The sequence below is a fragment of the Pogonomyrmex barbatus genome, unplaced genomic scaffold, assembly GCF_055798465.1.
Source record: "Pogonomyrmex barbatus isolate J1 unplaced genomic scaffold, ASM5579846v1 scaffold2, whole genome shotgun sequence".
NCBI classification, from domain to species: domain Eukaryota; kingdom Metazoa; phylum Arthropoda; class Insecta; order Hymenoptera; family Formicidae; genus Pogonomyrmex; species Pogonomyrmex barbatus.
The window spans coordinates 6450592-6476464 of NW_028297116.1; the positions used below are offsets into that span (position 1 = coordinate 6450592).

The 25873-nt window shown below is 32.2% G+C and overlaps 4 protein-coding genes across 17 annotated transcripts in view; 3 read left to right on the plus strand and 1 right to left on the minus strand.

The window, feature by feature from the left end:
* axo (axotactin) overlaps nt 1-7046 on the plus strand; it is a 43640-nt gene extending 36594 nt beyond the window's left edge. For 3 of the 9 annotated variants that reach the window (XM_089077452.1, XM_089077453.1, XM_089077459.1), the window contains 4 exons: nt 86-264; nt 599-1043; nt 1591-1670; nt 2132-4769. In XM_089077452.1, the coding sequence (XP_088933578.1) occupies nt 86-264; nt 599-1043; nt 1591-1670; nt 2132-2677 (1250 nt within the window). In that variant the 3' untranslated portion in view covers nt 2678-4769. Of the gene's footprint in view, nt 1-85; nt 265-598; nt 1044-1590; nt 1671-2131; nt 4770-5661; nt 5717-6084 lie in introns of those variants that run through there. The other 6 variants (XR_016139389.1, XM_089077457.1, XM_089077458.1 and 3 more) reach the window with 6 other exon arrangements.
* An 800-nt stretch (nt 7047-7846) lies between these two features.
* On the plus strand, nt 7847-11586 carry Rnf146 (Ring finger protein 146). Of its 3 annotated transcripts, none has more exons than XM_089077463.1 (5): nt 7847-8288; nt 8955-9108; nt 9285-9437; nt 9986-10273; nt 10371-11586. In XM_089077463.1, exons 2-5 carry the CDS (start codon nt 8985-8987, stop codon nt 10616-10618), a joined length of 813 nt encoding a protein of 270 aa, XP_088933589.1. In that variant the 5' UTR covers nt 7847-8288; nt 8955-8984; the 3' UTR covers nt 10619-11586. The 3 variants fall into 3 exon arrangements, with proteins under 3 accessions (XP_088933589.1, XP_088933588.1, XP_011632306.2); XM_089077462.1 differs by having other exon boundaries at nt 7870-8288; nt 8857-9108; XM_011634004.2 differs by lacking the exon at nt 9285-9437 and having other exon boundaries at nt 7885-8288; nt 8857-9108.
* A 259-nt stretch (nt 11587-11845) lies between these two features.
* Nucleotides 11846-24810, plus strand: LOC105424053 (protein tudor). 4 transcript variants are annotated; one of them, XM_089077449.1, is made up of 12 exons: nt 11846-11993; nt 12525-13235; nt 13316-14359; nt 14415-14822; nt 15548-16083; nt 16159-16229; nt 16420-17328; nt 17484-17904; nt 18460-18647; nt 19365-19526; nt 19704-19855; nt 19999-24810. In XM_089077449.1, the coding sequence occupies exons 2-12, from the start codon at nt 12607-12609 to the stop codon at nt 23492-23494; spliced, it is 8016 nt and encodes a 2671-aa protein (XP_088933575.1). In that variant the 5' UTR covers nt 11846-11993; nt 12525-12606; the 3' UTR covers nt 23495-24810. The 4 variants fall into 4 exon arrangements, with proteins under 4 accessions (XP_088933575.1, XP_088933576.1, XP_088933574.1 ...); XM_089077450.1 differs by lacking the exon at nt 11846-11993 and adding an exon at nt 12045-12449; XM_089077448.1 differs by lacking the exon at nt 11846-11993 and adding an exon at nt 12045-12363.
* Nucleotides 23756-25858, minus strand: LOC105423984 (uncharacterized). Its single transcript, XM_089077464.1, has one exon. The coding sequence runs from the start codon at nt 25856-25858 to the stop codon at nt 25433-25435; it is 426 nt and encodes a 141-aa protein (XP_088933590.1). The 3' UTR covers nt 23756-25432.
* Nucleotides 25859-25873: the final 15 nt, after the last annotated feature.

A 25873-nucleotide genomic window follows, 5' to 3' on the forward strand; every position in this document is an offset into this window, starting at 1 on the left:
TTCTTTTTTTTTTAAGACAAAACAAACAAATAATTAGTAATTCAAATCAGTCATGATCAAATTACAAATTATACTTTTCTTTTAGATGTCGTCATATCGATTAACGGAGGTGCCGATATGAAGCCATTGGAGGAATATATGCTCTTTACAAAACAGGGCAGCGAGACCGTGCGGGCAACGATACCCGCCGGCGTTAGAAGCGCTCAATGTGCGGTCTTCCATGTTCAACCGGGTGGTCTTGAACCACCCAAGAACGACAGCGTGGTGAGAAACTCGGAAATTAAACATAGATCCGTTTTATGTTACATTATTTCGCTATTATCTCGACCTATTATCTCTTCTCAAATCCATCAAATCAAATAACACAGCAGATTTATATGTTTTGAAATAGTCTATAATATCTTTAAAAGTTATTAAATTGTTAGATAACTTTTTCCTTATTATACATTTTGAAATATGTAATTATTACATTTTTTATTTTCTTTGAGTCTATAACATTATATTTTCATTAATATATTTGCATCAATACGGTTTAACAGCATTATAAATAAATGTTTATTTAACAAAAAATGATACGTCACAAAATATCTCTTTAAAGGGTCGCGATAAAGCGTGGGTAGAAGATCCACCAGAAAGAATCCTGTACAAATCACAATATTCAGGCGCCACGCAAGAGGAACAGGGTGCGGGAACGTACATTTTTATAGCCCTATGCTGTGTCTTCGTGGCCGCGGTAGTCGGGTGTATTTACGAGGTATGGCGAAGTGCACGCAAGGATCGTCAACGACGTCGCGCCGCGGCTTCGGGAACGGTTACGAGTACCGCTTCCGGTTCGCAACGATGGCAACCGCAACAGTATACGGAATCTCTAGTATCCGCGACCGGTGTGAAGGCGATTGGCTTTAAAAACATGATGGACGATGACAAAAGGCCGAATGGTACTCACGTTAAAGTGTCTAATGCCAAAGAATACAAATCACTGCCGAATACGGAACCCAAGGACGTAATAAACGATAAAAAAGTTCACATAGGTTTCGCAAAAGGTACTCTAATTTATTTTTTTTATTTAAAAGAAAAAAATAGAGAAAAAGTTGATATAGCTATAAAATAGGATATATTTTGTTCCAATTTTTCAATTTTTTTTATATAAATCCAATAATAAAAGTTTAAATTCCTTCGATTTTTTTTTCCCTATAAAATATTTGAAATAAACCATTGTCATGTCAATATGTGGCTGTGAAGTTTTATTAAGTTTTAAAAAACAATAAGTATCATTTCCAGCACTTTTCTAGTATTACAATTCTTGATAAACGTTACACAAATTTCCGCATTTTCAATCAACTCAAAAAAAAATAAATAAAAATAAAGATGTACTAATTTCATATTCCAACACGACATTTTATTTTTCTCTAAAATATAAGAGAAAATCAAATATTACGACATTCATCAAGAATTCGCGATAGTTCTAAACTAATTTCATAATTATATAACACAAGATAAAATTTGCATTGTTCATAATATTTTACATATTATGATTTAATCGCTATTTGTATTTCTGTTTTGTATTTGTGTGTTTGTTTTGCATTACAGCAGATGAAGAACCAGAGAAAAAGGAGCTCCTAGGGGTAAATACAGGCCTCGTCATTAAACCTGTGAAACCGAACCCATTCGTAAAGATTTTTTCTTTTTTTCGTAAAAGAATGTGTAATAGCTTGGTCAGGCTTGCAAAAGGGCTTTGCATGCATTTGTTAAAATCATTGTTGAGTTCGTTGTTGTACTTGTATTTTCATTCACTTTATGACACATTTCTGCGGATACATCGAATGCACAAAATAAAAATAAACCGATTCGATTGCTTCTTCTTCAAAGCATACCCTTCTTGCACTTGACTTTATAATTCGTAATAAATTCACAAACTTACTATTTACCAATATTGCGTTATGGGAAAATATACGAGCACTATATCAAAACGATAGTGTTTATGAATTTCATACATCATTTTTCTCAAATGTGACTTTTTCATGCGTTCATACAAATTCACGCTTTCGTCGCAATGCCCGATGTGATACAATATTTTTCCATATCATCATGATTGATGAAAATTATTAAGCTTTATATCTTTCTCCAACAGTCAATGGAAGATTTAAGAGAAGAACCTGAATTAGAAGAACGCGAGGAGGAAGAGGAGGAGGAAGAAGATGATGAAGAGGAAGAGAACACTCATGAGCCAGAGACAGACGAGAAAAAAGATCAACCTCAAAAGGAGAAACAAGAGGATGAAACGAGAGACGACCAAGATGATGAACTCCTCGTTATATCGGTAAGAAATAAGGCAAGGAGAACTTCCTTGACCGACGAATTGGACCCAGACGAAACGCAAGCACTCCTCGAGACGAACTTTTCCGTGACGGGTTTGAATGAGATCAAAACCGAGCGTATAATACTGAAGGCGAATAGTATGAATAATACGAATAATACGAATAATGCGAAGAGTACCGTGGCGAAGAGACCGATGAGTCTCGATCTTAACGCGCCGATCAAGTTCAGAAAACTTCGTGGAGCAGCTCGGCCCGAAAAGGTCACGGCGAGGTTGATTAATGGTGACGAAGTGAGTCTCCAGTCTCGAGGTAGAGGCTACGTCGACGTCGCGTCCGCATATCGCACTCAAAACAATTAATTAAATTGACTGACGACAATAATTAATACGTTTAAAAGTAGTCGTGCGTTTCGACTAATGTAAATACCGCGATAAAGCGATCGTTCTCAAATGACAATCATATACACATGTAAATTTTAAGACGATATATACAGTTTATAATCACAATACGAGCATAAACGAGGTTATTGAGTGTGAGATCAAAATATAATGTAGCTTATTAGCTACTGTTAGGGTCACTTCAAAATTTTAAATATTCATTTAACCAATTAAACTATTCATAACTAGCACGCATAATTGTACGCTCAAAATTACATTTTGCGCGTGAAATTCATAAAAATTCATTATCAGAAAATAAAATAATAAACGCGTTCTTTTAATGATAAAAGATAATAATTAGTTAATATATGATAAGTTCGTAAAATCGCGTTTTGTTTATTATCATTGCAATGTAAACATTAATTTCCTATCACAAACTATAATTTATGTATTTTATTTTATAAATTATTTACGCATAAATCATATATATACGATTCAAAGTTTGATTTATAGCCGTATTCGGAGAGAGAAAGACGTATCGAATAATGTAGAAAAAGTTAGCGTATAGTCAAGCACCTATTTGTATTTCTTATGTAGCATGTCGTCAGTATTTTTCCAGTATTGATTAGCTATAGGGGAAGCCATACGTACTTAGCTCGAATAAAAGACTATTTTAAGACTGTAGTGCCTATAAAGTAACTTAATGATAATGAGACAAAAATAAATTTACAACGAATATTTCGAGATAAGATAAAACCTATAATATCTCTGACATGAAAAAGAATCACATAATCTTATTAAAAAGAAAAAAAGAATCTAAATAAAGGAAATGCTATTTTATCGATTAAAGACATTCACATATTTTTACAATATATCTAGCTATTATATCTGATTGTATCTGATATCACATCATTAACCACAAAAAGGACACCACAGCATAGATATTTATGTTATCGTCACTGAGAAATGATTGCGCTGTACATCAAAAGAGCAAACTTAATTTTTTGATAAAATAATTTTGAATAAATATTGCAAGTTACAAAATTTTTAGTACTTAATTTTTATTTTAGTACTAAATTTTTATAGTAATAATTCTATAGTTTGCTTTAATGTACATCTGCGAATCTGTTTAGTTTGATTTCGCTGCTTCGTGCAATCGTACAAAATAAGTGTGACGTTTGTGTGCTTTTGGTGGCAATCAAAATAATCATGCGATATAATTCACAAAGCGCAAAAAAATCGAATCATCTAAAATCCGATTAAACTTTAATATATCAGGCATAATTTCAGCACAGGGATTGGTCTAATGATGAGGAGAGTGTTAAACCGTTAGACTCCATTTTAAAAACCGACGAAACGAAAACATCGTGCGAATTTTAGAGGTACGATTTGTCACGCACGTGGACAGTGATATGTACGAATGTTAGCTCGCGAATCGCATCTTAACTTATTCTTTCGCAATCCTGTTTCTCTGAATCATAATCCAATTTGTTATTTAAGATTTAAATCGTCATGCATTGTGGCCGAATGCATTGTAACCAATAACAAGAAACTTTTTGGGATAATATTATTATAAGTTAAATATAAAAAAATGTATAATACATTTTTATGTATAATACATTTTTTTATATTTATTATAATCGTAACATAATTTATATCATTTCATGACTATAGAAAATATTTTTTACATACATAATAAATTATATTTATTTATATATGTCAAAAAATATTTTATTAAGTAATAAAAGTTAATACACAAAAGTTTATTATCCCGAAATTCTAATTAATGGGTTTGTTAGCATTTTTATTTTTCAATTTTTTGTGATATTTCTTATGATACTTGTATTGACAATTTATAATGGCATAGCTGGCGAATGATAAAAATACGTTGCGTGCTCGAATGTACCTCCTCCTCTCGATACAAACATTATAAATGCATCCTATTCGGAATGACAAAAGATTTATATCATTCTAAATTAGCAATTTTTAGACATTATGAATCTCGAGATACATTTTATAGCATGTTATAGACAGACAGAAATGACAAAAGAAATATACGATTTTTTTCCATTAACTCGAGTTTGTTGCATCGCTGTAACCATCTCTCACGCCTCTCCTACACAGCCAAGCTTTTTCTCGCAAATTCGCCGCCTTTTCTCATTCGACGAAGTCTCTTAACCCGGGAATGAACAAATAATTCAACAGGTTGTACTTTACATAACAACAACAACAACAGGTTGTTATTTACGAATCATTTCTCTAGGCAATGTATTTGCTTATGAATTACTTTCCCCCGCTATTAGATAAGCATGTGCATGTAAGATATAAACATGGTATAAATATACGACATATTTTTATTATCTGAAAGGAATTTATCGAGAATCCGAGGAATATGATCAAAGGAATTTCTTCAATCCCATAGATCTCTGTGTAAGAGATCTAGAGAATAAATTCCAGAGATATTATACTCCTCAAGATAATTTTACATTAAATTTAATGTTGGATGTCGCGAAGAGATGTAATCGTATTTTATTGCGACAGATAAATAGACATGATCTGTTTGAAGTAACAAAATCCGAACATACAAATGCTTGATGTAAATTACAACCGGCGCAAGTATTCCCAGGTTAAACTAATCATTGATTTAAAAATATTCTACGAAGACATCGGTGAAGCCTTTTTATCACAACACTGCACGAGTGCATAGACGGCGGTTAACCCTGAATTGCCTGATATCGAAGCGGGTTTATTGGCACGTGAAGAACATTCACTCCATCGCATGCACGCTTTGGGCTACAGAAACCTCTGTGGCTCTACGAAGGCAAGCCTATTCCAAGTGTCAGCGTGTTTGTTACATAATATAACATGCACTAACGAAAGATTGAAGAAAACAGAATGAATCTATTGTTTTGACCTGTGATACAGTGAAAGATCGAAAATTTAAAGCAAACTTTCACTTCGTTTAGGCATCCGCGGATGGAGACATTGGAAGACAATCGAAGATGCAAGGAAACTACTTAGGTCAGTAACACGAACGAAGAAATCACTTCCTTCTTCTTTGGTTTAAGAAATTCTAATATACATGCACTGTCACATAATAAATTTTCAAACGATTATTAATTTTCACTTACGATCGAATTTTATTTACGATTTGAAAATATTCATATTTCTATGATATTTTAATTATTTCTTTTATAAAAAGTAATTTTGAAATACAATTACAATCTTATTTTTATTTTGTTTTACTTATTATATTGGCAATTTAATTAAGATCAAATAAAAAATATTTTTTGTATTTCTTTTTTTTAATAGTTATAAGAAATCATTCAAAAGAAATCTATTGAATTATTAGGCAGGGTTAATTACGAAAGCTATTTTACTCGTTCTAGCACCAGGCAAGCCGATATTTTTCAATACTTCTGTCTTCTTACGAGGTGGCCAACGAACTTTCGGCAATCCATTGAGTTATCTCGGTGGTCCGAAATTACCACCGAGAAACAAATCTTCTGTCGAATCGATATTATCATTGGATTGATTATGGATCATTCGTACTTTGCTTTAAGGGACTATTACGTACATTCACAAAAGCAACGAATCGTATTTCTCAATCGAGAACGGAAAGTCTCGAACTTGTTGAGTGTCAAATTCATAAATATAATTCACAACAAATTTATAAGTTATTATTTTAAATTTTTATATCAAGCACATTAAAATAGAAAAAAAGCAACCGTGCCAAATTGTCCAAACAGCACAAAAGTCTAAAATATACGTCAGAAAGATGATTGTGTATATTTGAAATATACTTTAGACGTTTCATGAACTTTCAAATAATGAAGTTAATCGTTTAATCTAATAATTATTATAAAAATCAATGTTCATTAGATAATTTAATTAATGTTAAAAGGAAGAACGCATTTTATACACTTAACACATTTGATATTTTCCGTTTTCAGCTCATCTTTCATTATCACAGAGTTATCCGCTTCTCGAAAGGCTCGTGTTAATAGCTCGCGCCGAGCTAAATAGTTTCATCAAAAACAGATTCGCTCGGACCAATATTCGCGATCAGCGAATTTTACTCGTGACAAGACGTTATAGTTGTTGATAAGAAATTAAAAGGTGATAATGAGCTTAACGATAATAGCTAGTGATCGTGACGAACTCGATATATTCTCTTTGCAGCTGATAGAAGCTGTCGTGCTCAAATATATCGTTCCATACAATCTCATGAGGGTGCTTGTAAAAAGAATACCTTATAAGTCCGTTAGAATAATTTCTTATTTCTATTATTGTAAAGCGAACTCATAAAATAATTTTTCCATTCTTGAAGAATCTCAAAAATATAAACAAACTCACTCTTTCTTTATCCTTCTCCTTCCAAATTTTATTATTAGAAATTAGTACATCACAAACAAACTGAAGGCATTGATCGAATTATGATTAACTCAATTGGCGATTAAGTCAAATCGCTTAAATTTCGGATTATAATTTATTGTCCGATTTACTCCTTTATTTTGTTAAACAGAAAATTAACATTTTATTAATATTAACACAAGTAGCATTACTCAATAAATTAATCATTGATTAAGTTAATTAGAATTCGATCAAAGTGGCCGCAGAATTATGGATTCTTATAATATTTTGGCTATAATATTTCGAAGATCGATTAAATTGGATGTGCATCATGAATTCAAATTTGATTAAAAATATGTAAAAAAAAAAGGTGTAAAATATTAAATTATTAATAGATTTATTATAACATAATCTTTATATAATTAATCTTTCGCAATATATCTTTCTGAAATATTAAGTTTTTAACCGTTTAAATATGATTATAATCAGTTTAATCATAACAGTAATCCAAACTAGATATAACATCATTAATACCTCTTACATCAAAATCCACTGTAGTCAAAAACGTTATTATTTTTTTACCCTAGTCAAAGATCAATTCTGTGTATAGTGTCGTGGTAGACACATATTTGTAAGTTTATGTTTATAATTATTTTATTATATCTATATATGAAAAATTTTTTATCGGGTATCTTGAAATACGAGTATCTTACATACGAGCTTTCTGATACAACATGAATTTTGCAGCTATATTGCTGCAAAATTCGTGCTATTTGAGAATCATCAATTAATCAGCAGCAGGCATCGAGATCATCGGCCAGTCCAGCAAGTAGCAAGCTGACGTTACTTGTCATCTTGAGGTCATTGTCACGAAGCATACCTGAAAAAGACGAAAGAAAAAAGAAAACGATGAAATTGTTGCGAGTTTCGTAATTATGACCGCGAGAATTGCAATCTCGATGCAGGAGCGCGATAATAAAGTAGCGATAACTTCGGGTGACTGCGACAAGTTGAGAACCCCGGGACACGTCATAAACAAGCAACATGGCCGACGATCGCGAATATTGACGAGAGACGCGTGCTGCTGTTTACAAACGAGAGACTCGGTCGCGTCGATGATACTCTGACCCCGTCAGTCGCGTGGTCTGTCCTGCCATGGCACAGGCAAAGGTCGACGTGCCGGAGAAATCCGGCGGTATTAAGGAGAAGGACAAGGACAAGGATTCCGAGGAAAAGGAAGGTGCGTTTTTGTCATCGGTTGCACTATGCCCCCATGAATCATTAGAGCTCAGATATGAAGAATAAAAGAATAAGAAGTTTTAGAAATTAGGCAGAATTAAATATCGACGGGAAAACATGCTTCGATATAAGGAGTATCTCAATCAAGGAATGTCAAGATTTTCTTTTATTAATAAAAAGTAATTTTCTGTTTATAAGTTTATATTTCTTTTATAATTCCTTGTTTCCTTTTATTGTGTTGGAGTCCTAATAGTTTTCTGGATTGCAAGGACTAAAACACAATAAATAGGAATAAGGAATTAAATATAAAGAAATTAGGAATAGAAAATCACTTTCAATTAATGAAAAGATTTAGTACATTGAAATAGTTTTCTATATATTAAAATTTAATTTTTTATATTTAACTCTATGTTACTTAAACTTTTCTTTATCTGAGTTCTTATAATGTAACAGATCATTAGATCTTTTTTTCAAGATGTAATCTAATGAGAAAATTCCTTATTTTTTTAAATAATTTTTCAATAAATTTTTTATATATATAAATCTATAAGTCTGTGTTGCTCTACTAGGTCCCACTATTATACCAGAATGCGCGGTATGCTTGCAACCATGCATTCATCCGGCGCGGTTACCCTGTAGTCACATATATTGCTATTTATGTGTAAAGGGTGTCGCTAATCAAAGCAAACGATGTCCGATGTGTCGTCAAGAGATTCCGCCAGATTTCCTTGAGAGACCTCAACTGGTGGAAATAGAAGAACCTCAGAAGGAATCGGAACATCCAGAGGAAGAGTATCAATGGTTTTACGAAGGTCGAAATGGTAAGAATGCCAGTTTGATTGACAATTATGTTATGATCGACACTCAATATCTGTAATTGTAATGGAAAGTTTTTGTAAATCTTTCATTCAATGTTATGTTTTTATAAATTTTTTGCAAATTCCTTTAAAGCATTTATACATGGGCGCACAAAATTTCATATCCTACCCCTTCTTAGGTTGGTGGAAATATGATCCGAGGACAAGCAATGATCTGGAGACTATTTACAAACTAGGGGAAGCACAATGTGAACTTTTGATCTGTGGCATGCTTTACGTTATTGACTTTGTAAACAATTGTCAATATAGAAAATACAACCCACGTTGCAAACGTAATATCAAACGTGATCGAAAAGACGCTCCGTGTAAAGGTGTCTCCGGTGTACGATAACCCTTGCGAGATATAAAATAGATTATTCGTTAAAATGAAGATTTTCAAAACTATATTTAACGACATTACTGAGCTACATTCATATTTTGATTTTATACATTGTATAAACATTGTATATTGCATTATCTCATAATAATATATATCTAAAAAACAACATTACATACAAAGAATGCGTGCGCAAAAAAAATGTATATATGCTAATTTATAAAGTATGTTATGAACTTGAATGGCATAAAACGAGTTTAAAATCTTGATAATTAAAATTGAAGAGTTCTCTGTTATATGATTAAGATTAAAAACGACTATATCTTTTTTTTTTTCAATAAAACTATCTATTCTATTAAAACTTCCTCGTATATTTTTCTAATTATTTTTTTAATAATACGTCTTTTGCAAAATCATTTGCAAAGTCATTTGCAAATGAATGACGCATGATCTCTTATCTTTTTTGTAACATGGAAAAAATGACTTTAAAATAAATTTTTACAGGTTGGTGGCAATACGATCAGCGTACAAGTATTGAATTAGAAACGGCGTATAAACAGGGCAAAAGAACTTGTGAATTGTTGATCGCAGGATTTCTTTACATTGCTGATTTTGGTTCGATGCTTCAGTTGCGTCGAAATGATCCCTCCAGACGAAGGAGAATCAAAAGAGATCTGTATAATGTTCCAAGAAAAGGCGTTGCTGGATTACGACTCAATGTGCAGGACGAAGAGATTGTGAGAGAAATAAGAGGTGCTGAACGGCCAGCTAGTCCTGCAAGTGATAGTATGGGTAAGTAATAAGCAAAATAATAAAATTATTTATAAAATTATCTAAATGATGAAAATTCACTGTCTTTAAACAAATATGAAAAGTATCATATTTACAGGTACAGGAGATGGCACAAATACCCCCATACCACCTAGTAACACACCACAGACACCTGCAGGTGGGACAGCAAGCGGTGATGCTACTCCTCTAAATGATAGAATAGATCAGAGATCGGATTCCTTGCATCAGGTTTTAGAACAGATGCGTTCTCTAGTTTTAAGAGAGCATTTATCCTTAAATAGCGATAACGAATTTGAAGAGGATACGGAGGATGCGACGATTTCGGATCATCCTACTCTTTCATAGCTATAAATATTGAACATGTATTCAGAGATTGTGATAATCTTATCTCAGAATCTCCGAATTCGTTTTCAAACTCTTCGTATTATTCAGCTCAATAAAGTAATAGTATTCTACACAAATACACGTTACGTTTGCTAGAAGTGCATTAATGTATAAACTTTATTGATCTAGCAAACTACATTGCTCAAGTACAGCATACGAGAATTGATATACGATTAAGTATCTCTAGTTAAGTAACTATCTTAATTCAGTAAATAATTTTCCTTCCTGTTTTTAAAAACTGTTTAATCATAATGCAATCGATAAAAAAGAATATCAATTAAGTTCTCATAAAGATAATAAGAGTTTGCGAAAAGCAAATTTAAATTTATAAAATAATTACTTGTTGATGAATAATGTACTTAAAAGTCTAACTTTAAAAATTATTATGTTGTGTAACAGTAATATAACTGCTGTAACAACAATTAGTCGTATAAGATAAGATAAATATATCTAAAATATACTAAAGTTTCTAATAAAAATGTGTTCATGCCTTAGAAAGGCACATGAAAAAGAGAGAATATAACGAAAAAAATATTTATTCTTAGAAAAATCGAGTGCAATACTCGCTAATCGATAATCACTAGTTTTACATAAAATCTGTAATCATCAATGTTTAGAAATATCAAATTATCTTCTTCTCTTGTATTATATATAGAAATAAAAAATACATTTTCTTCGGCAATATTGTTTATTCTCCAAATAAATTTAAGTAAAACTCAAATATTTAATCTAATATATATATGACATACATTTTGTGTACAATTTTCTTTTATAATATTGTTTAAACATTAGCAAAATCTAAATGTATTGTTAGAGTAGAGATATTTAAAAGTGATTTGTGTAGAATAATATTGATAATGATGATTCGTTAATTGTGAAATTTTATAATGTTGTAAATAGTATTGAAATATAGGCTGCATTCCAATTTACACTCGGAGTACTTATAGAATTATTTCATCCTTATTTATCAAATAGAAATACGAACCAACAAAGAAAAAAAAATTCATTATTTGCTTGAAAGATTTACAGGTTTTTATCATTTTGTTTTTTAATAATTTTCATATTATAAGTATTTTTTTCATTTATAAATTTTATCCACGGATCTTCTCTATTCTGTTATTCCATTTGTTTTCGAGAATACACATCGATTTGTTCACCCTATTTAAATTTAGCGCGTTTTCGACCATAAGACCATTCGATGTTCCCATTAAACAAAGGATCAACGCCAAAAGATGCGATTTTCAAAACGAGGCTTGAGATATAGTAGAATCGCGTCATTAACGGATCGAGTAGATTGAGAAAAAGTGACACGAAACGAAAATACATCGAATTTCAGGTAACCATACTAAATATCCGAGCATTTCGTCCGCTCGCGGATCCTTTTTTTTTTCTTTCGTAAAAAGTTACGTGTCGTTTGCGTTGTGTCGGATGTGTACGTTGTATATAGCCGCACAATAAAGGGTCGACAGCAAGGACAAAATTGTTTCGATGATTAGCGCGCGATTACCGGTGGTGAAAGCGATTGGGAGGGGAGAAAAGAGAGGTTCGATGAAGTGGAACGCGCTCGCGAGCTGTTTAGAAGACGAAAAATAGCGATCGAGATACGGACATTGGAATGCGTCGTTCTGGACGAACTGGGATCGACATACGTACACGAGGCTGCATCGAATTGCAAGCTTCGAAATTTCTCACCAACTCGAATCGAGGTGAAGACTCGTTTTCCGGTTGGGCTGTAATCGCATAATTGGTTGGCGTAATCTAATACCTGCGGCATCTCAAAACATTTGCGAAGGCAATAGAAAGTAGAAAGAAAGAGAAAGACAGAGATAAGGTTCCTTGTAAATTAAATTGTCGTATTATGTTGTAGATGAGAAGAGTCTGAATCTCGGAAGCCGAGAAAACGAGAAAGAAGGTTGGCACGTATAAGGAAAAAGCAATTCGACCTAAAAATGTTGCCAGAACGAGTCAACATGACCCAACACACGCAACTATCCTCTGAACTTATCATTTTTGTCACTCATGTAGAGCCCAATGATATATATTTAAAGATCTGGGGCCAAGTGGATAAGCAAGCTGCTACTGCTGTAGAACATTATATAGGTCCACTAACAGAACAGTTCAATCAAGGATATGGTTGTCCTTCCAAAGGCAGTAGACTGATCAGTGGTACTTTGTGCTGTGCCAGATTTCAGTCTGATGGTTATTTTCGAGCGAAGATACTCAGTGTGCGTCCTGATGGAATGATTGTTGTACAATTTATTGACTATGGCAATGTGGAAATTCTACCACCAACCGAAATTCATTTATTAGACAATATACATGGATCAGAACCTCTGCGAGCTTATCCAGCAATGGCAGCAGAGTTTACACTGATCAATATATTGCCTGTAAATGGTATTTGGGAGAACAGGACGATCGAGAGAATTAAAAAGATTTTATGTTACAACGAATATAGAGCCTTAGTTCAGATGATGCATAATCATTGTCTGATAAAACTGTGGTACAACAATGGAGATTTCAGTGAACTATTGGTAAAGGAACATATGGCTTTGCCAGCCACTTTGCAAGATATGTTCAGGTATTAATATATTTTATATTTCTTTTTTCCCCTATATGATATAAAGTTTTCAAAATTTTTTTTATTAAATTTTTATTTAGACCAAAACATACGCTGCAACCTCGAATGCTTCAGCCACTTCAAATGCCAGTATATCAGCAACAAAATAAAGGCAATATGAATAACTTTGCACCAATGCCAATGATGCAGAATCTAAATATGAATCATAATGTCAATATGCAAGGATTGTATCATAAAACTTTTTCTCCTGACATAAATCAACACAAGCATGTTGCTCATTCGATGTCACAGCATCCACTGCCTCCACCAATTCAAGAAGCACTCGTGTTTAAATCGCGAGTATTAGACGTTGGTTCGGATCATGAAGTGCTTATATCACATGTGGAAGATGGTCCACAAAAATTTTCTGTGCAGATTGAAAGCATGAGAGCTGTATTGACTCGTCTTATGAGTGAAATAAACAGCCGTTCAAAGCAACCATTGCAGGAACCACCATTGCCAGGATCGGTTTGCTTAGGACGTCACAAGGACAGTGGAGATGGGGTATTATGTCGGGCAGTTGTAATGTCTGTGATGGAGCACAAGTGTAAATTATATTATGTTGATTTCGGCCATACAGAAGTTTTGCCATATACAGACATTTTCCAATTGCCACCTGAATACATTAATCCTAAAGTGCTTTCCATTCGATTTACTTTAAGTGGCCTAAAGGAATTAAACATTACATTGGAAATGAAAGAATATTTTAAAGAACTAGTGTCTGGAAAATTACTCATTCTACATGTCCGTCCGCCAGAAGGACCGCCATTAATTCAATATGGTGATTTGTATGAAAATGGTGTTAATATAAAAGAAATGTTGAAAAAGGCATTTCCATCACCAACTTCAACAACTATTGCATATTCCTATCCACAATTACGACGATTGTCGAAAGACTTTCAAGAAGTAGTATCGGTTTCTTATGTGGAGTCATATGACAAATTTTTTGTACAACTTGACAGTGGAGCAAAATCCCTTGAATCAATAATGGCAGGTCTAGCACAATATGCCAAAACTGCATCAGCTTTAAATATAGCACAACTAAGAGCAGGATTACCTTGTGCTGCTCTGTATGATTCACAATGGTAAGTTCTGAAATGATACAATCTTTCCTGTTATAATAATGATTGTATTTTTCAGGTATCGTGCACAAATCCTTGGCATTGTTGGGGACAAAATTAAAGTAGTATATGTTGATTATGGAAACGAAGAGATATTGCCTGTAATATCTCTTCGTGCAATTCATGATGATTTAGTAACAAAATTACCCGCACAAGCTATAAAATGTGCATTGAATGGCCATGAGGTGCTTTCACCAGATCAAGAGATTTTAAATCGTTTTGAACAATTAACGCTCGAAAAACGTTTGCATATGAAAGTAGTTGCCGTACAACCCACTAATTTATTAGTCGATTTATTCGAATACGACACAATGAGAAGCATTCAATTACAACTTTTAAACAATTTATTCTGTGATACAACTGAAAATTCTACAAGTTCGCGGAATGGAGAAGTTGAACCTGTAAAGGCAATAAATGATTTTCATAGGTAATATATATTGTTATTATTATGTAAAATTAAGATAAAAAAATTTTTCTTAACGAATTATGATATTCATCATTATTCAACATTCATAATAACATCATTATGAAAGATGCAACTTGTTGCATCCTTAATTTCATGTGAAAATTAAAAAAAAATTTGGTTCAATGATGGAGATTAAAAAAATATAAAATATATGAACATAATAATTATAGAAACAACATATAATACTAATTATACATATAATACTAATTTTTCTAATTTTTTATGCTGTATGATATTGCTAAAAATGATTGTTATACATAAATTTATTATATTTATGTTATTTGTATTCCAATGTGTATTCTTTGATATACATAATTAATAGTTAAACATTAATAGTTAAAGAAAATTTTAGTAAAGAAAATTTTTTTTCTTCTTGATTATATATTAACATATATATTAAATTATTTTTTACTATATAAAATTGTACATAAGTTGTAAATTTACTTTTAATTCGAATTTTTTTTTATAATTAATTTTTATAAATATACTTTAATAATTTAATATACACATATTTTATTACACACACACACATACACACATATATGTACACAATTATATTTATGTATATGTATGTATATGTGTGTGTGTATATATATATATATATAGTTTTTTCTATTATTTTTTACTTTATCATACTATGCTCTGTAAAAAAAATGTTGAATATAACTTTATATATTTTTTTATAGTGAAAATAAAGATAGGTATGATAAAAAGGATTCTTGGAATCATAGCCAAAACGCCAAATCTTTCCAAGATAATAAATCAAATGCTTGGAAAAATGAATGGTCTCCAGAAAAACATGATAATAGACGCGAGAAGACTAGTGGTTACTTTCATCGTGACGGTTTGCAAAACGATCGATTCAATAAAGACAAAGCAAATAATAGATTTAACAGAGATAAATCATATAATAAATACGATGAAAATGATGTAAATACATATAACAGAAATAGTAGAGGAACTCGAGATGGTGGAAGTAAATTTACAGGCAATGAACGACGATATAATCGTAACAATGCTAATGATACAGTATGTAGCGACAAGGATTCTGATACTTCATCTAAAGGTAATGATAGACGAGGGAAATTTGGTTTTAAACGTAATAGTTTTAACAATGAACGAGGGGGAAACTACGATGGTGGAGCTTCAAGTAAATCGCACGCTACAAATTGGGATGGCAAGAAACCAGCATGGAGAACTAATAGAAATGAGAGATTTAATGGTATTTATAAATATATTATTTCATATGTGTAAAAGATACATATGATTTTATAATTTTGCATTTTGTTAAATACAGGTGACTATAACATGAATAACAATAAGTTTAGAAATAAAATAGATAATACAAACAATTTTTCACATGATCAGGTGAGAAAAAAATTAATTATAAAATTAATATTATAGATTATAGATTATATATTTACATTTATATATTTACATTTATATATTTACATTTAAATGACTTTAATGTTGTATATCATATACATATACGATATCATATACATATACATATATATATATATATATATATATATATATATATATACATTATTTACAGATAATCGCTGAATCATGGGATACAAATGATGTTAATAAAGAGCAAAACAGTGTTGACAAGAAATCCCAACTTTCATTGAAAAATATTGACATTGCTCTTACATCTGTAAAGAATTGCGAAGTGGTATTCATAAATAGTCCATCGGACTTTTTCATTCAATTAACTCCTGATTGCTTGGAATTAAATCCTATTATGGAAAGCATTGCTACAACTTATGAAATGGGTGGAGAAACGATGCAAACTTCCGAAATACAAAGCGGCACGTATTGTATTGCTCAATACTCGGAAGATCTCAAGTGGTATAGAGCGGTAATCAAGTCTGTAGAAGAGAACAGCGCGACTGTAGAATTCGTCGATTATGGAAATACAGAATCAGTTGATTTTACAAATATTAAAGTGATTCTAGAGGAATTTCTAAAACTGCCAATGCAAGCAGTACATTGTAAACTGCTTGGGTTGGCAAATATAGATAATCAGGAAAACCAACTTGAAATCTTCTCGGAAAAGGCCGAAGGAAAATCCTTACAAGTGGAATTTGTTGCCGAAGAAAACGGGATATATGAAGTATTACTGTGTGAAGTTGTTGATAGTGTACCAAACACTAATTATATAAATGAAGAGTTCTGCGCAATTGCAGATTTGATAAATGCTAAACAAACGGCGGCGAGTAAAAAAGCGACCGAGGCATTTGTAACAGAGACGAAAATTGTAGATTACGCTCCTCTTGATTCAAAATGGCAAACTATTTCATGTGAATCTGAATCTAAACAAAATGTAATTATTACATGGTTTATAAATCCGAATAAATTTTTTTGCCAACTACTATCTAAAGAAGCTGAATTTTCTGCAATGATGAGCGAGATTCAAAAAATATATGCCAATAGAGAATCTGTATCACAAGAATTACAGGTATTTTTGCTATTTTTATCATTTTCTATTTTATTAAAGTTTATTGTTTTTATTCTAATAATGAATTCATTGTGAAAAGCACTTTAATTAAATAAAGAAAGGCGTGACTATTACATTTTTTTTTGTTTTTTTTTTTTTGTTTTTTTTTTTTTTAGATCGGTTCAGCAATTATAGCTAAGTTCTCTGAAGATGGAGCTCTTTATCGAGCAGAAGTTGTAAGCAATTATGCAAAGGATGCATACGTAGTTCAGTACATAGATTTCGGAAACTGTGCAATCGTGTATCGAGATAATATCTATCCTGTCGAAAAAAAATTCATGCAATTGCCCAAATTGGCAGTACAATGTTCCTTAAAAGATATTGTACCTAATAATAATAATTTGAGTTGGTCCGAGGTGGACAATAACGCACTCGATAATTGCTTCAATGCTGATAAATACGAATGCATATTTCATAGTTTGAATGACAATCAATATATAATTTCATTAAACTGTAATGGACAAGATGTTAATAATATGTTGATAGAGCGAAATCTTGCAACTATCGCTACAAAAACTTCAGTTGAGACAATCGATGGTAAGAATTATTTTGAAATCTATTTGTTCTGACATTGTTACATTTATGATTAAATTATGTATCATAAGTATTAAATGTTATAAAAATAAGAACGGAGGGTGTACATCACGGCGGGCCTGATCACGAACCAGTCGAAAATTCGTAATTATTTTTGCGAAAAATGTCATCTCAGCCAGGAATCAAACCTGAATCTCTTACTTATCGGGCAGGCATCTTATCTTTTTGACTACAGAGACAAATGATGATATTTATAGCAATAACGTGTTTAAAACGACATGTTAAACAATCCAATATCATACACATATATATATGTATATTCTCGAATCTTCACGACCGGTACTCCAAAGCGATGTTGGCCTCTCACTCGACTGGATGCAGGTCGGACTGCAGCGGTGACACTCTCCAACATCACTGACAAATATACAAATATATAAATAATCCTCCTGATGCGCGGCAGGAGAGATTTGCACAAAGTATGACTCGAGTCTCCGAAATTATAACATACACACTATAACAGTATTTTTGTATATTTTTTGTAATATTTTGTTTATTTAGAAACATCTAATACAGAAGTACAAGCATTCAATAATATAGAAAGAGTGGACATAAGCCTTTTGAGTGGTCAAACTCTTAAAATGAGAATTTCTGATGTAAAAAGCACTAGTCAATTTTATGTTCAATTACCATCAGCCTCAAGATGTGAAAATATTGTCGACCAATACATGACTGATAAAAATCCAAAGGTATTATTTAGCATACGCTCATTTCAATTAATTGCAAATCATGGTACTATGTATATCGCTCGTATAAATTTTACAGAAAACTAGAAAATTGTAACTGCTCATTTTCTAACAAATATAAACTAACAGCTTGTATTAATAACAAGCTATCTTATAAAATTTGTCATATAACAGTTATATCATATAAATCCATGTATTTATAACAAATTTCTTTAATTTCCTGAATGATTGAACAAATTCTAAGAGTCAAAAAATGAACAAATTTAGAATTATTTATAATTCCGTTTCTTTAATTTCGAACTTCTATTTTTTCAATCTAACATACTTGTTAATGCAAAAGAATAATTTTATATATTAAATAAATATTTGATTAATATATGAATATTTAACATAATTCCGGTTAATTATATAATAAAATTTATATTATACTTAATATTCATGAATCAAATCCTTCCGAAATTTTAATAATTTTTAACTTTAATCCCAAGTATATAAAATGAAACATCTTAAACATCATTGCATGATGTATGGTATTAACAGCTAAATAATAAAAAACAATTGTAACACGAGCCTTATGAATGTTTTATCATATAATGTTCATCTATCCTAAATAGCTTAACATCAAAATAACTTATCTTTTTATTTATAAATATATATGATAAACGGTTGCATGAACTTAAACGGATTATATTGATGAGGAGAAGTTTACGATAATGTCAGGTGATGCCGCGATTATCAACCCGCGAGTTATGTCTTGGTGCGGGTTGTTTAGTCAGCATACATGGCGTATGGAAGCGAGCTGTAGTGATTAACTGTACACGATCCGTCGGGTTTGACATAAAACTCATTGATACTGGCACATATGATGAAATCCTGAATGATGTGAGTTTATATAGCCAGATATTTACAAAAACTTGTATAGATTTTCTCAATTCCATAATACGAGTTAATACCATACATTATGTTGATATGAGAGATTGATTTATTAAAACTGGTTTATATATTAAAAATGTGTAATTTTGATACTTATTAATTTTTATCTTTAATATGATAATCCAGGCTTTAGCTTTACCTGGAGAGCTCGCAGTTATGCAGAACCAAGCGTTAGAATGCTCTCTGCAAAATACATCATCTATTGACGCAGATAAACGATTGAAAGAGTTTGAAGGAAAAGAAATATTAGTCTATGTGGAAGAAGTCAATAATAGCAGGTTTGTAAATTTTATTTTGTAATTATATATACAAGTAATACAAATAAGTTAATTATATATACAAGTAAGTTTCTGATTGATATTAACATTTTATTGTATTTTTGTTATATATCATATATTATATTGTATTTTTTGTTATATAGACTTATCGTAAAACTATACGATTTAGTTGGCAATGGAATAATGAACATCGAGGAGAAGATATTACCTATATGTCCAATGCCTATTCTAAGTTCGACTCACGAAGTAATTCCGACATATGCCGATCATTCTACCAATATTTGGTTGCGACGTAATTCAGATGCGGAGCTCGAAACTAAATTGTTGGAGGATCTTCAACAATATTACACTAATTCTGGACAGAAACTTAAACCCGAAGAGCATTTATTATGCGCGGCCAAGTCTACATATGACGGTCAATGGTATAGAGCGAAAATTATTAGCTATACCGAAACGACGGTTTATGTGAGTTACATTGATTATGGCAACGATGAGGATATTCCCCTAGAATCTATCATGATTTTAGAACCACAGTTTTATGAACCTTACCAGTTAGCTGTAAAGGTATCATTATCCGTATCATTCATTGGCACTGAAGCTGAACAGATAAACATACTACAAACTTATTTGAAGATTAAAACTTTCACGGCTGTATTTTACAATGTACGCAAGAAGTGGATTGTCGATCTAATCGAAAATGGAGAAAAACTCAGCGATAAATTGCGGTCGTTGAATCTAGTGAAAACTGAACAAACCGAATCCGAGCCATTACCTCAAATAGGCGAAACATCAATTCCTGGCAGATTTGACGTGTGCGTATCTCATGTGGATTCTCCAAGTCAGTTTTGGTTGCAGTATACGGACAAGATTGCGTCTCTGAATGAAAAACAAGAGCAATTACAACTAGAAGTTCCTAATTTCTCGATGATAGACGGTATACCAGAAGAAGGCACTTTGTGCATTGCCAGTTACTCGATTGATAATCTATGGTACCGCGCAGAAGTATTGGATGCGGATGAGGACATAACGACTATCCGATTTATAGACTATGGCAATACCGATGTCATTGATAACAAAACGAGTAGCATTCGACAGATACCGGATACTTGGAAGAATCTAGAAACCTTCGCCTTGAAATGTAGACTCGACATTATTCCTGTAGATACGGAGGATTGGAGCGAATCGACGTGCGAAAGATTCAGGAACTTAGTAATGTCAGCAGAAACCCTTCAGGCTCTGATTGTAGCGGATACCATGCCTAAACGTGTAGAGTTGTTTATAGACAACAAAAGTGTCAGCGAAACATTAGTCGAAGAAAAACATGCCATCATAATTAACACCGAGCAAGAGCCTGTTGACGAAATAGTTGATCTTGAACTGGATCCGCATTCCGCTTTTGTCTGTCATGTTAACTCGCCAAGCGAGTTTTGGGTCCAAGAAGAGAAATCTGTTGCTGATTTGGAGGTAATGGCAGACAGATTTATGGTTGCCGATATGTTCCCCAAAATCGATGATATAAAAGAAGGTTTGCTATGCGTTGCCAAATATCCTGAAGATGAACAATGGTATAGAGCGCGTGTTGTTTCTCATGATGAGAATGGCACACAAGTCATATACATCGACTATGGAAATTCCGCAGTATCCACTGAGATTCGTACCATTCCGGAAGATCTGGCAAGTATACCACCTTTGTCGCGAAAATGCTGCTTGGAATTACCGTCGCAAATCAAAGAATGGTCTGAACAAGCACGTGAGGAATTCGTCAAACTGGCTGCAGACGGTGCGACAATTTTCCTCCTAGATGTTTTGAAAGAACAAGAGACATCGTTGGTTAAACTAACATTAGACGGCCAAAATGTAGCCGATATTCTTGAAGATATGTGCGAACAACAAGCACCAGTTATTGATGAAAGATTGCCACCACTCGGTGAAGAGAATTCACCGAACGTGATGATCAGCCACATCAATAGTCCAAGCGAGTTCTGGATTCAAGCTGAGAGTAGTATAAGTGAATTAGAAGTGATGTCGGATCGTCTACGAGATGCAGAGAGTTTTCTCACATTGAACAACCTTGATATAGGTACGATCTGCGCTGCTCGATATCCTGAAGATGGTTTTTGGTATAGATCAAAAATAGTTGCACATTGTGAAAAAGGTACGGAAGTTTTATATATGGATTACGGCAATTCTGCGGTTACAGAAGAATTAAGAATGTTGCCGGAAGATATTGTAAATATTCCTACTTTGTCGAAACGATGCGCGCTGGAAAAACCAAATAATATCATTGCATGGAGCGAGAAAGCTTGTGACAAGTTCAGAGAACTCGCCGCCGATGGAGCTACGATGTTCCAGTTTGAAACTCTCGATGAAAACGACCCGATGCATGTACGATTGAGTCTGAACGGTACGAACGTTATTGATCTTTTATCAACTGACTACAAAAATATTCCAGAAGTTGATGAAGTAACCAAAACCGAAGAAATGAAGACCGCTACTTTAACTAACGAACAGGAACCAATATTTAATCAAACAGATAATTTGGAATGTGTTAATAAAATGGAGAAGCTTGACATTAATGAGGCGTTAAAGGAATCGGTTAAAAATTCTGATATGAATGAGAAATGCAAACATAGTGAAAAACAACAAAGCGCAACAAGTAACGATTTTGAATTTGTAGCAACTGAATATATATCAAAAATAATAGACAATATCAATATGACTGAAATAGATCAAGATCCGAATATTATTACAGACCAAATCGTTTCCTTAAGCGCAAGTACTTCTGTTACATCATCCCCTAAAGCTTTTTCATCTACTGTAAAAGAACTTAGCGTTGACGAAATAATTGAGAATATGATACGAAACGCCACTGATGATTTAGAATCGCAAAAAGTCGGTAATGAAAATGTATTAAATGTAAAAATGCAACAGAATGTCACTCAAATGAAAATCATCGATAGAAATGAGCAGCAGAAATTACTTTCACAAATACAGTCTATAGATATAAATAAATCTTTAGATACACAGATTTTAGAAACGATAAATACAAGAAGAAACATTGAAGATTTAGAATCGAAACAAATTGTAACTGTAACGAATGAATCGCAGGATGTCACGCAACTTGATACTAGTCAAGTTAAAGAAGAGGAAAAAGACATGCACGTTGAGATGGAATCTGATATAAACAAGTCTTCAAAATCTGAAATTTTAAAAACGCGTTTGCCAGAAGAGCAGATAAAGCTCAAGCAGATTAAAAAGCAACGTCCAACGAAGAATGGGACTATGCCTAAAAGTACGGACAATAATGGTATAGAAACTCAATCTGATAATACAAACTTGAGTAATGATTCTTCCTCGGGATTAACTTGTATTGTAAAAACGACAGAATCGTCATCGCTCAAGACTGATTCAGTTGAACGATGTAGTTACTCAGAAAAGCAGGACAAAGAATACGTCTCTGAAGACAAGCCATCTGAATCGGAAATGAAACGTCCTGTGACACCAAAGACGCCACATTCAGAGAAAATCGTGGCAGCTGTCGTAAATCCCTATGTACAGTCAGTCCTCGATAATACAAGCGAGAATGACGAGATACTTAATATCTCTATAGAGGACAACATTCCTAAATATATGGTATAGTTTTATAACTCAATGGATATCACGTGTTGTAAATTTATATATAGAATATTATGTATATATATATAAATTTACAGCGTAAAAGAATGCGAACTTATATAATTATACTTTTTCCAAAGGATTATTTTTATTTCTCGTTTTCCTTTTACGTTTACATAAAAATATATTTTTGGGAAAAAAAGAGTGTATAAACTTACTCATATATACGCAACGCATACAGTGACTTTAATTTTTCTCTTTTTTTTTTCTTTTTATTTTTACAAACGACACATACGCCGCATTTTTTATAAATATATTACATGTTGCTGCAATACACGTCACGCCAAATGTACAACCAAAGATTAAATCATTTAATTAATAACTGGTTTATTTATATAAACATTTAACATTAATATTCACTTGCAAAGATTGAATAGTAATTGCTTTCTAATATACTTTCTTAATGTTGGTTAACTTTTAAATTATGATCTTATAACTTTGATTTTTCTTTTTACTCTTTCAACTTAAAATAATAACATTTTTTAAATAACTATTGCAATTACAAATCATTCATACAATAGATTATTTTTTTTTTGGTAAACAAACTAAAATTTTAATTGTTTGACATGTGTAATTATTACATAACACAATTAAATTTTCGAAACGATTTTTAATTAATTCATAAAAGAAAATAGCGAACTAATTATCTTTTCCTTTATTCTTAACAAAAGTACGAGTCTAACATTTAAATATATATACAAATTACTTTTGCAATTATGTAAAAGATAGTGCTTAAACGTGATTGTATGCAACTTGAAGATTATTTAAACTTGAAGATTAGTTAAAAAAAGATGTAAAATAATTATATGAAAGAACAAGAAAAGCTGCTTTTTGTGCCGTTAAAATGTTGTGTACATTTTTCATATATATTGAATCTATATATATTGGATCAAATGTGAAATGGGGATTTCTTTTGAGTCCTATTCCATATTCTATACTTTCCTCGTTTCTTCCTATAATTCTTTATAATATTAACATATATAACATTATATAACATTATACAATTATAGTACTTGACAAGCAAGACTGTAAAAATATATATTGAAGTTATATATTCATATATATATATATATAAATCATATAAATCAAATATGTGAATTAAGAATTCATTTCAATCTTATGCCATGATATATTATGTAATATGTAATTTTCTCATTTCTTCCTACAATTCTTCACAATATTAACATATATAACATTATACAATTATAATACTTGATATAAAACTGTATAAATATGTGTATTCTGTTAAAATGTATTTTTCTAATAAACATTTCAAAATATTCTGTGTTTAATAATTATTTATAGTTATTGCATAATTTATTACAAAGTTATAAATAAAATTCATTATTCACAATTTATTTTAATTCTTGTAAAATACTTTGTTACAGCGCATATACACGGTATATTTCTTACTGAGGGCTGCATCATTTCCTCTGTAACTGTTGATCGTCGGGTGTGACTTTCAAAATGATCTTCAAATTCCTTTTTTTAATACGTCTTCTGCATTCTATAGTGTCATTAATTTACAAAAATGTTAATCATTCTCAATTTTATAAGACGTCTACACATACATGCGCGCGCGTATGTGTGGATGTCTATAATATATATGTATTACATATATATATATAATAAAAAAAAAATAGTATTTTCTTTATAGTTAAAAAAGCTTCAGTAATATACAAATAAATTATACAAAACAAGATTATAAAAATGATTCATATTTTGAATCCTTTTTTTATCGATAAAAGTGCTTCTAAAAGTGATTTGTAAGCCTTCTGTGACTTCTGTGAACTAATTTTAAGAACACTTTTAAATCACTTTTATCGATAAAAGAATTCAAAATACGAGCCAGAGCTCTTTCATAATGCATGAAAAAAGTCAAGAAACAGTTCGCTTTGCATTCTAAAGGTGTGAAGTATCACCCTTCCGTTTGGCAATCATTAAATTCCTTTTTACAATCGCGTTGTAATTGTCTCGTTTCTCCTTCGCGAGGAATTCGCGCGCGAGCGCAATTTCGTCCTCGAGGTACCATCGCAGGGGTCCCCGACATCGCTTGCAGTGTCCCAGGTAAGCTCTGCCCTTGATCTCGAGCATTCTGCGTTGAATGGGACGCGGCGACGGACTGATGTCCTGAACGCGAAATTTCACCCCGGGTCCGCCACCGTCCAGAATCACGTCCGTCAAGGACGATGCAAATGGCGGGTTCCGCATGTCGTAGCGTTTTTCAGGGTCCTGATCTTTTTCCTCGCAGCAAAAGCCATATGGCTTCTGTGGCAGTCGCGAGCGTGGAAGCTTCGCGAGACTTCGTTTACTCGGCACGTTCCTCATATCCACAATTTTTTA

Excerpts from the sequence above, each read along its gene's own strand:
- Rnf146 (XM_089077462.1), top strand. The coding sequence starts at position 8,204 with ATGGCACAGGCAAAGGTCGACGTGCCGGAGAAATCCGGCGGTATTAAG. Across the intron at positions 9,109-9,284 it reads GTTTTACGAAGGTCGAAATG|GTTGGTGGAAATATGATCCG; the intron begins GTAAGAATGCCA and ends ACCCCTTCTTAG. Across the intron at positions 10,274-10,370 it reads TCCTGCAAGTGATAGTATGG|GTACAGGAGATGGCACAAAT; the intron begins GTAAGTAATAAG and ends TCATATTTACAG.
- LOC105424053 (XM_089077449.1), top strand. The coding sequence starts at position 12,607 with ATGTTGCCAGAACGAGTCAACATGACCCAACACACGCAACTATCCTCT. Across the intron at positions 13,236-13,315 it reads ACTTTGCAAGATATGTTCAG|ACCAAAACATACGCTGCAAC; the intron begins GTATTAATATAT and ends ATTTTTATTTAG. Across the intron at positions 19,527-19,703 it reads ATGATGAAATCCTGAATGAT|GCTTTAGCTTTACCTGGAGA; the intron begins GTGAGTTTATAT and ends ATGATAATCCAG.
- LOC105423984 (XM_089077464.1), bottom strand. The coding sequence starts at position 25,858 with ATGAGGAACGTGCCGAGTAAACGAAGTCTCGCGAAGCTTCCACGCTCG.